General features: G+C 48.4%; 1 protein-coding gene across 1 annotated transcript; it reads right to left on the bottom strand.

Moving 5' to 3' along the window:
• Positions 1–117: 117 nt before the first annotated feature.
• Positions 118–10,808, bottom strand: VWA2 (von Willebrand factor A domain containing 2). Its single transcript, XM_017728603.1, has 10 exons — positions 10,777–10,808; positions 9,626–9,820; positions 8,710–8,840; positions 7,911–8,043; positions 7,414–7,469; positions 6,465–6,572; positions 5,094–5,672; positions 4,222–4,773; positions 1,156–1,278; positions 118–425 (listed from the first exon to the last, which is right to left on the bottom strand). Exons 1-10 carry the CDS (start codon positions 10,806–10,808, stop codon positions 292–294), a joined length of 2,043 nt encoding a protein of 680 aa, XP_017584092.1. The 3' UTR covers positions 118–291.
• Positions 10,809–11,171: the final 363 nt, after the last annotated feature.

Genomic DNA, 11,171 nt, shown 5'->3' with positions numbered 1-11,171 from the left:
CTGACTTCTACATATTTTTTTGCTATCTCGAAGATCTCTCAAAATCTGTTAAAAAAAACCCCAAAACAATCACACGACCTTAAGACCCGGATGAGGGAATGCAAAATGCCAGAAAGAAATACTTAAACACAAGTATTTACTTCAATTATAAAAGAAAGAGAGCACTGGGAAGCCCAGTTTGTGCAATACAGGAACTGGGAATAGCCTCAACACAGTCCCTGTGCTGGACAATGCCTGTGAGTGGCAGAAAGTGTTCCTGGACAGAGAACTGGAGCCCTCGGCACATCTGTGTCAGTGCCTCTGATCCATTTGCCTTTTGCTGTGCTGGAGGGCTCTGGAGAAGTGCTGCAAACCCCTTGGACTCCACTTCACATGGGAATGCAGAGGAAGGGCTGGAGATCTCGGAGCGTCACCCCGGAGAACTCCTGTTGCAGAAGACAAGCACAGATGTGGGATGGGGGCTTTAGGACCAAGGGATAAGGTCACACTCAGTCCACAACAACCAAACAAGCATTCCCCTAGCCTTAGCTGACAGATATTAGAGGCCACTGGAAGTCAGAATTTCTGGGTTCAGGTAAAAAGCAAAATACTGGGCAAGGGGAAAACCCACTTAACTTGAGAACTTCATGCTATGGGCACAGGACCAGAGACTCCCCCACCCCTCTAGAGAGCCAGAGACTCCCCACCTCCTGGCCATTGCTCCCCTGCTGCACAGAAGGAAGGCAATGGGGAAGCTTTTACACCATGAACAGCACTGAAAGTAATAGGGAGGGGGTCCAACAGAAACAGCTCCCTCCCATTGAAAGGGAGTCAAGTCTTTTCACCTGGGGAGCCTAGGAAAGATTCTTTCTTGTAGCAGGGCAGAGGGAAAAGGGGAACAGAACAGAGTGGAAGGCTACCAAAATTATTAGATCTTCTTGAGGTCCCCTCACAGTCAACTCACTTAGTGGATGTGTAAAAATGCACAGCTTCTTGAGAGAAGCCCTTGCTCCCCTCAGCACCCCAAACCTCTCCACTTTCCATAAGATAGAGACCACCTCAGGACCAAGACCTGGCCACCCAACAGCTGTCCAAGAGTTACAGCCACTTCTGTGCTTCAGGGAGAGGTGGAGATGTGGGATCAGTTCGGAGGGGCTGCTGCCAGCTGATCCTTACTGGTCTCGCAGTGGGGTCCTTCCCAGCCGTGGCACTCGCAGCGGTAGCTCCCTGGCCCAAGGATGCACACGCCCTGGTTCATGCACGGGTTGGGCTTGCACAGGTTCACGGGGCTTCTTGCTTCTGCAACAGACATAAGCAGAGGAGTAGGCTCAGGCATCTCTGGAGTGTTACTAGCTAGGACCCACATCCATCAGGAATGCTGCAAAACATGATATCAAGGGCTAATGGGACTGGAAAAACATTAACATGGCAGAGGGTGCAAGCCACAACCCTGTCTTGACACTTTAACCTAGAGAGCAGAATGGCTTTGCTAGGTGTCCTAATCTGGAGGAGAATATTCCTAGTAAAGTCTAAAAGAGTGACATCATGATAGGCTGCATACCACAGAAAAGCAAAATGGAGCATCTTCAGAGCTGTGAGCACCCCCAAACTCCCCACATCCAGACATGGACAACACAGAGCAAGACACATGCCCTGCTCTAACAAGTTCACAATCCCAAATGCCACTGAAGTTCAAACCTCACTTTGCCCCAGAGAGGACAAAAGTTTCCACTAGAGAGGAATAAGGAGAAGTTGCCAGCTGGGAAGCGAGGATGGCATGAATGGAAAACAACACAGGGAAAATTTCTGGGCTTCTTTTCTAGGAGGTTTGAGAGCAGCCTGCAAGCACAGCCCAAGCTATTAGCCCTGTTGTTATGAAGTATGTGACAGCTTTCCCAACCCTCTCAACACAACAGAGCCCAGCTGTCAGCAGGGCTGGCAGTGTTCCATGCTGCCTTGCTGCCAATACATTAGGTTAAGTAGCAGCATCCCAGAGGGATTTGCTTCCAGTCTGCTGGCAACACCACTGCAGTGTTGGTGAGGGTGTGAAATTCCTCTGCTCAACAGCTACATGGTGCAGAGCTGCTTGCCTTAGTCTTTGCTCCAGGGTAGAAAAAACACAGAAAGAATAGGAAAAGGAGAAGAAGAAAGAATACAAATACCATCCCCTACCTGTCAGGCAGCTTTCTACAGCTTAACACACACTGTGCTCATTCTCACTGTACAGATATGTGCACATCAAGTCTCAACCTACACCTAACACTGGCAAAATTATAATTGAATTTTTTCTTGGACAGTCCTAGATCTGAGACATCTCAATCTTTAGCTCCGGTGGATTTTATAGGGAACCCAGCTGGGGTCAGAAACGTTTTTGTCATCATGGGACTTCTGAGATGGGGTCCTGCCTGATAGTGTATCCCCCCCCCAGGGTGGACACTTCCACTTTCATTGGGCTGGAAGAGCCACTGGCAATGAGAGCTGGATCTCTTGGACACACTGCTCATCTCCCAGGTGCTGCTGTTCCCCAGGGAGCTGCTCCATGGTGCTCTGCTCTACAGGTCATGTGTCTACCACATCCCTCCAGGGCTGCTCCACAGCATAACCTCACAGTCCCTGCTTTGGGGAATCATTTCTCTGAATTCAAGCCTGCTGTTAACATACCTTAAACAAGGTTCTTGCACTTTGATGATCCCAATAACTCGTATTTCTATTAATCAGATTCATATCTATTTAACGCTTGGGATCTTTTCTCCTAAACCCTGGGTCCTTTTTTTCTGTACTCTTTTCAGCTGAGCCTCAGAATTAATACCATATTCCAGGTACCTAGAGGCAGGGTCTGTTTCTCATGAGTCATATATTTTTGAAGTCCTTTCACAGACAATGATTCTGTTATTAAGCCTCGGACTTGGGAGTAGAAGACTGAGTGAAGGGCTTATCTTTACATCGCCCTTGGTCCCAGCCTATCTAGTACAAACTGTGATTACCTGCACATGAAACGAAAGCAGCAATTCAGTCTCAGGAAATGGTATGTTATTACCCTGACTCCTTGAACCTTGCTGTCTCTTCCCCTTCACCCCTGGCATTTTAGCTAATTTCAAGGTACAGTACATTGTTTTTGTAATAACACAGCTGAAAGTACCACTGCAACAGAAACACGCTGAAAAGCTCCAGGTAGAAACCATCTGCAGAGCCTGCCAGGAGAGGGGCTCCTCACCCCAAAGAGATGATGCTATAGCTCTTTCTAAGCCTGAAGGAGACACGGGCATGCCCAGAGATGAAAAGGACCTCTGTGCTGAAGCTCAAACATGCTTCTCCGTTTGATTTTACAAACATGTTGAAACATAATAAAAGCAAATAGCTAGATGTTAAACTTAGGCTATTTTGAATGAGAAAACAAGGCATTGTATTTTAACTAGGAGCACTTTCACCACCACTGTCTGCAAACTAGGGCTGCTGTCCTTTTTGAAAAGCTGATTTCCATAAAATACAGGCACTCACATTCAGGACTCTAAGTTTCAAAGAAAGTGCACCTTTATTTTTAGCCTCTCACAAATGCAAGTTTTATAGGAATATTTGAAATTCTTCCTTCCACTTTGAAGATAAGGATTTGGTCCTACAAACAAGATTAATCACAATTTGTCTGAAGGCCTAGTTTAACAGTCTGAAGGCTTCAAAATTGACAGATTCTGTTTTTAAGATTAAATACAGTGCAACACAAATAAAATCTCAAAAGCCTACATGATAACTGCAGTAGTGGGATATTAAGGAGGAACGGGAATGATGAGGTTGTAGACTCACCACTTTACAAACACCTGGTCACAAACCTGTTGAACAAGAGAGCAGAGACCTCACTCAGGGACCAGCACAAAAAAGGGACCCATTAAGCCCCCCCCCAGCAACACTGCAGGGGTACAGTAACACACAGCAAATTCTACAGATATAAAATAACATCAGAAAAAGAGCAAACTTCTTTTTCTTTCAGAGAAAGCAGAACCTAGACCTAGCAGGACTGGAAAGAGCCAGTCACACTATGCCCACTCTCACGCACTGGACTGAATCTTAGGGAAGTTGGTTACTATTCCTCTAGGATTGCTTTGGACAGTCATCAGATCTCTGTGTCATAGTTTCCCCATCTGTAAAAGGTAAAAGACAGTATCGAGTTCAGTCAGTACAACATCAGAAAACCTACAACAGCAGCAGCTGGTGGCACTGACAGAGAGAGTGGACTGGAGGCTCTCCTACCTTCACAGATCCTTTTGATGATAAGCCCTTGGTAATACTGCAGGTCTTCATAGGAGGAGATGTGGACCAGATAGCTGGGAGACCCAGCAACTCTCAGCAGCGTGTCCCTCTCTGCATCCCCAACAACAACCACGAACACTAAGATGCCGTTGTGCCTCAGCTGCTGAGCTGGGGCAGCTGCATCCTGCATGCCACCTCCATTGGTGAGCAGCACCACCACCTTGTTGACACCAGGTCTTGCTCCCTTCTGCACGGTCATTACATCACTGTAAACATGGAGCAAGGCACTTCCAGCAGAGGCTGAGTCCCCAAGGAAAGGCACCTGGTCGATGGCCTGGACAACAGCAGAGTTGCTTGTGTGGGTGTCCAAAGCAAACACAGTGTGAGCTTTGCTGCCATAGATCACCAGCGCAATTTGGGTGACATCCCGGTCGATGACGAAGTGCAAACAGCTGCTCCTGACAAAGCGCCTCAGATGCAGAAAGTTCTCCAGGCCAACTCCAGACGAGGCATCCACAGCAAATGCCAAGTCAAGAGACTGGGCCTGGCAGCCTGTGGAAAGGAGCACAAATATGGTATCTCTCAGAACATGCATCTACTCCTTTCTGACTGAAAAACAGCAGTGGGAGGAAATCGTGGGCAAAATTCAACACTGGTGATCACCAACTTTGAAGGGTGATCTGTGTCCCTTTCACAGTCATAGGCAGAGATTCATCACAAAAATCACTCACGGAAGGTTAGTCCCTGGATCTGTGACTAAAACCAAAACAAGGACATTCATCCTTCTGTCCTTCCCTCCTCCCTGATGAAATTCAGGACACCTCTGCATGGTTTTGCAGACTTGTTCCACAATGCCCCTGCCACGCTTTTACCTTCAGGACTGCCCACACTGCAGATTTTTCTCTGCAGCTCTGGGATCCTGTTGAACAGGTCCTGGGGGTCAGAGTAGACAATGGTCTGCTGTGGATTGCCAGTCACTGTGGTCAGCTCTGCTCTCATGAAGCTGTTGCCTACGCCGATCAAGAACAGATTTTGGTCCTTTGCGTACTTAGCGGCTTCTGCCACCGAATCCTGGGACTTGGAGTCAGTGAGCAGGACAACCACACGTGGGAGATCATCCTGCACATCTGCAAAGACTGGGGTACTCCTAAAACCGTGCTGTGCAATGTGTTGCAGGGCTCTGCCTGTCAGGGTTCTTCCTCCACTGAAATTCAAGGCATCAATACTCTTCATGAGACTGAATGCATCCTTGTGTTGGCCCAGTTCGATGGGTATCTTGACATCATCATCGTACAGGGCCACCCCCACGCTCATTGGCGAGTCCTGGCCCACCATGGCTTGAAGGAATCTCTTGAGGAAGGCCTTGAAGCGCAGGAACCCTTCCAGTGTGACCCCTGCTGAGCTGTCCATGAGAAAAAGGAGATCCACACCACACTCAAGGCTCAGCTTTGCTGCTGGAAAGGGAGAAGGCGATTAGTCATTTGCAGGGCAATCCCTGCAGGGGCCTGCTGGAAGCGTTGTGGAGAGGGGACATTGTGTCCAGTAACCCAAACATTTTGCCACTCACATCATGAGTTGGAGGACAAATGTGCCAGGAGCAGGCTTTGCTTCAGTTGGATGCCATATAAGCCTTTAGAGACAGGAAATATCTATGGGAATTCATGAACTTTAGGATGGCAAACTTCAAATCAGAAATGGCAACTCCACCCTCTTAGTGCTGTGGGCAAAACACTCTGAATGACACAACGACAGATTGGAGAGAGAGTCCAAGCACCAGACCCTCACCTATGACACCCTGAGATGCTTCGAAGTGGGAGCCTTGGTCCTGGGGAATGTAAGTACAAGGTGCTTTCTAATGATCAGGAGTTTTTGGCTTTTTTTACACTGAACCCCCAAAACCAGGAGCTCCTGCTGGACCCATGTGTGCAGGGAGGGGACCAACAGACACATCCATGTCTCTCCCAGTGTCTCTGTTCTCCTGATCACATGGCAGCTGCATTTAGACACAAAGGCAGCCATGCCAGGGTGAGACTGTCAATATTGGTTCTCTCCGTACCCACATGGTGTCTGAACAGCAGGACCCAGTCACTGGGCCTGACACAGTTGGGATCAGCATGAGAATGAACTCGGCCTGCCTTCTGGAGAAAAGCCCAACCCCAGGTGTCCCCACGGTGGCACAAAGGGCACCACGAAGGCAGGACTCGGCCGAGAGGGAAGGAAACAGAGCACACGTTCACACCTACCACAGTGGACGTCTGCTGCGTACCCCAGCATGCAGAGGCAGTGGTATCTGTCCAGTCCCTCTGGGACACACGTGCCACCATTCTGGCATGGCTGGGAGTCACAAGGGTCTAAACAGGACAGGGGAGAGAAAGACAGGGAGTCAGCAGGGAGCCTGCCCCTCCCCATCCTCTGCCAGTGTGAGCATCGCCATTAGTGGAAAAAGGGTCACAGCTCTGCTCCTCTTGCTACAAGTTTGAACTAACACAGCGCCATGTGTACTCTCACCTCCATGGCAATTTCCTTTTGGGATGGGTCTCCAGCAGGCTATAGCAAGAAAGCAAACCAGACTGTGACTTCATTTGATTTGGAACAATGCCAGTGACACCATATTCGTATAAACAGAGAAATGCTAAAGGTCCTGTGCCCTGCCAGATTTACAGCAGCAATGAAGGGGTCAGGGTCTGGTCTGCTGCTTAGACAGTGTTGTACTGATAAAGAAAATAAAGCTGCTGTCACCTGAACTTGCAAAAAGGACTGAAGGACCACAGCTATTTCAACAGCCAAAAAATAGGCTGGTGATCATCATGTGTCAGGCTCCCTGCTAACCTGATGCTGCTTATGGTACCAAGTGTATGACTGGAGGCATCACTGCGTGCTCCTCTGGCTGGAGAACACTGACTCCCTGCAGGCACTGGGAAACAGTGCAAGACTCTGCCCCTGGGACATGAACAGCCAAGGATTCACCAGCTCCTCAAGTGGAGGAGAAATTACTGGGAGACATTTTAATCCAAAAGAACTCTGGTCATAGATACCCATGAGAAACAAAAAAATTGATTAAATATCTACTGACCACTGTCTCTCACTCAGAACAAAATTTTTGAGAAGTGAAAGCAAACACCTGTCTTTTTGTTCTTTAGTTATTACCTCTCCTGCTTCATAAATTAAAATTTTGGAAAAGCAAACTCCCACCTGGACATACAGTTCGGAAGCACCTGGATGGGTGTTTTATCAAGACTCGCTTCCACCTGAAACAGGAATTTAAATATAAATATTAACAAGGTGCCTTTAAGGTTGACCTTACTGTGTTTTCAATGGAACAAATTTTCCTTTGAAAACACAGGTTTTCAAAACAAGTATTTAAAAAAAAAGTCCATTCTAAATGAGGTGGCAAAAGGAAAAACATAATTGCATCAAATCTACCATTTTGATTTTGAATTCAGCTGTAATCTTTACATTTAAAGATTATGGATGCATTTTTAAGACTCAAAAAAATTATTTTGTTTGCTTGCTTCTCAGATCAGCCAATGATCAGAGCAGAGACTCTTCCTAGGACTAGAGACCATGCTTGCATCAGTCTTCTGAGGGATCTTCATCCCAGTAACAGTCAAGGTCAGATAAAAGCCTCATTACTGTATTTCTTATCTCTCAGCCCCATGCATTTTTAGAGATGTGGGTGTCCAGCTTACCTGATGAAAGGGCACAGTGAAGCCTGCACTGCATTGGGCTGCTTTGAGCCTTTCCAACACACATAGTTGCCAGCCAGTTCTTTCACAGTTTCCAGGGTCCTTCGTTCACAAGGGTGGGACTCAACTTTGCAGCCTGTAGCAAAGTAAAAGGCAAACTTGCATAATTTTCCTGAAAATACAAAGGCTGTGAGAGCAGACAGCCATTTTCAACTACCTGACAACAACAGACTGGGCAGAGCTTCCAACAGCCTCCATGAGACCCCAGAGGAGAAATTTCCCAGTGAAAATCTCACCAGCCTACTCTACTTTCCAGGGAGCTAAATATTCAGCCTCCTCTGATTTGCTACAAACCTCGTACTGCTGAGTTCACGGTTCAATGACAGCTTTTCAGCCTCTTTGGTGCCTTTATCATTCATGTGTTTGATGTTCTGCTACCTCTGGAGCAGTCTAGTTCTATCCTTTATAACTCCTGCAAGCCCCAGGTGCCTGCCCTTAACACACAGCCAAGTCCATTAGAAAATTTAACACAACTGCATTTAGCCCTCTATCCCCTGTCACATGAGCAAAAGCCAGTACTCCCACTTTCAGAGGAGAACTAGGATGCACAAAGATTTAGGATTCTGCAGCTTGGAGGCATTTGGAGAGCATGCCATCCAGTTTGGGCACCAGAAGCAGGTTGCCTCGAAGTGCACCACCTGCTAATTCCCCTGTATGCTTCCTGACACTGCCCTATCTTCCTCACTCAGTGCCATGGTCCAAGCTAAAAGCATGGGCACGGAGGTGGGGCCAGCAGGGTCACCTGGAGCAGTGGCAGTGCAGACAGGGTCACTCAAGGTGCTGTACAGGCCGTTGGCAGCATCATCAGCATCTCCAGCAAAGAGCAGGTGCCGCTCAGGGGGCTCACTGGCCAGCACATGCAGCTCCTCCCACCTGCCAAGCAAGGGACAGGTCAGCTGCTCAGTCTCCCCCACAAAGAATTAAGAATCAAAACCAACCCTGTGCAACAAATAGAGAGTTGATGCAAAACCATGGCACTCTTCAGTTTCCAAAATCCTGGCATGTTTAGTCTCAGGCAGTAGCGTAGCTCTACTCAGTGGAAGTTTCCTTTATCAACTCTAGTGCTCCTCCTACATCAGCCACCAAGTCAGTGTTTCCTCCATGCCTGCATTGCCCTGCAAACTCCCTTTTGTCATGGTTTAAGTTTGGTATTCCCAAATTTAGTGGTCTCACTGAAACCAGGTCTACACTTGCTTCCCCTCTAACCTCCAGCTGGAAACACGAAAGGCAAAGATCATGGATTGAGGTAAGAACAATTTTTGAGAACAGAAATGAGATGAGAAATCAAACAGTAACAGCAGCAATAACAATATTAATAACAAAAGGTGTAAGACAAAATCAATTTACTTGGAAAGTTTGTCTCAATACCGACTGTTTTGTCCACCACCCTTCCTCTCTCTGAAGGGAGAGAGTCCTTTTCCCCTGCCCCTGGCAATGACAAAATGGTATGGATTATCTCCTAGACACACCTACAACCACACCCGCCCCCCCAGCTACAGAAAAAAAAAAAAAAAATTACTCTGTACTCTGCTCTGGCAAAAACTAGGACACCTTTTCTCTTTCCAAAATTCGTATCTAGCCCAAGATGACCCATCACTCACCAGGACTTGCCATTTGGCTAGCTGGGTGTCTACTTCCCACTCTGGAGAGTTTCCTACCTTGGAAACTTGATTCCCACTGCAAAAACTATGATGTGTCTTTCCTTCACCTGCATTGCAGGCATTGCAGTGCTGCCCTGGGACTTTCCATCTGAAATGATGATCAGGACTTCAGGGACACTTGAGTTTCTGCCACCAGGGAAACCCTTATGAAGAATGTACTTCAGAGCCTGACCTGTCTCTGTGCTCCCACCTCTAGAAAGCAAGGAGATATAATCAGAAAAGAAAAAAATCAGAATTTCTCCCCTGCTACTGAATTTACCATTGGGTTTCAAATTTTTACCCTCTGGTAATGGGAAATGAAGCCTATTTCTGCTTGTCGCCACACAACTTATCCATGGGGATGTCTAATCCTGTCATTCTTCTCATCTTCCTACCCACAGTTCCCATCTATTCACCCTGACCTCCCTCCTCTCAAACCCAGAGTGGTCTCCAAGAGACTTCCAACATACAGTGGAGTGTTTCTGCAATTGGTGCAGTATTACAGCTGGTGATGGGTCAGTAGCTCTGACCGAGGAAGAGGTAACCAGTCCGGAGAAATGGTCCCAAAAGGAATCACCTTCCCAAGGTCCAGTGTCTTCCCTCAGCTGCTGGCTAGGAGGGCCCGTGCAGAAGCTGTCAGCTCTTTAGTGATTATCAGCTTGTGATTTCAGCTCAGCTCTGCAGGGCAGTCTCCAGGCCAGACCAGAGAGAGACGAGAGGCCCGTGTAGCTGTTCCACACGAAGTAGATTTTATTGGTCCAGCGAAGGGGAGCCAGGGATGAGAGCTCTCTGTCACACAGGGGCAGAGGGCTAGCTTTTACAGGGATACGGGGGGTGGGTGCCAGAGGGTAAAGGCCAATGGGTTACAAAGGATCTGCATAGGGTCACCCAGAGAATTCTGGGTCTGTCTTTTCTCACCATGAGCAAAAGGTTAGCTGCCTTCCACGGGAGTCCTGCTGGGAGATTGTTCCATCTCCTTATCTCAGCAGACATCCCTCCAGGGCAGTGGCTGGGCATACCCCAAAGTGCAGTAACCAGAACTCTTGGTATATTTGACTTTTATTCCCAGCTTTGACAAATGTCTCTATAGCTTCTGTTTTCCATCTGGAAATCGTGCTCATTGTAGCTGTCAAAGGGGTGCCAGGTGTGGCCCTTTGTGACACAGGCGCCTTGTGTCAGGGCCCTGGATGATGAGGGACATTGTGGTGCCCGGAGGCCCTTGTGACACGGTGGAGCCCTGCCCTGCCCTGCCAGGGGGTATCCAAGGGGCGCGGGGCCCTGGGGAGCCAAGTCCCGCCAGAGCCGCTCTCGCGGGAGGAAGCAGCTCCCGGGATCCCTGTGCGCCGCACGACGTCAGACGTGAAGGAGGACAAGGTGAACCCCAACTCACAGCACCCCAGCCCCTTGCCCGGCTGGCTGCAAGACCAGGCCCTCAGTGGGCAGTGGCTGGGGGCAGGCGGCGGCTCAGGCCTGCCCCTGTCGGACACTGAGGAGGAGGGGGCCTTTGTCAACATGGACAAAGACTGGGAATACGACTCGGATCAAGAGCTTTCCCAGTGGGGAG

This window comes from Corvus brachyrhynchos, unplaced genomic scaffold (assembly GCF_000691975.1).
Source record: "Corvus brachyrhynchos isolate BGI_N302 unplaced genomic scaffold, ASM69197v1 scaffold783, whole genome shotgun sequence".
NCBI lineage: Eukaryota > Metazoa > Chordata > Aves > Passeriformes > Corvidae > Corvus > Corvus brachyrhynchos.
This window is presented reverse-complemented; position numbering and strand designations above follow the sequence as displayed.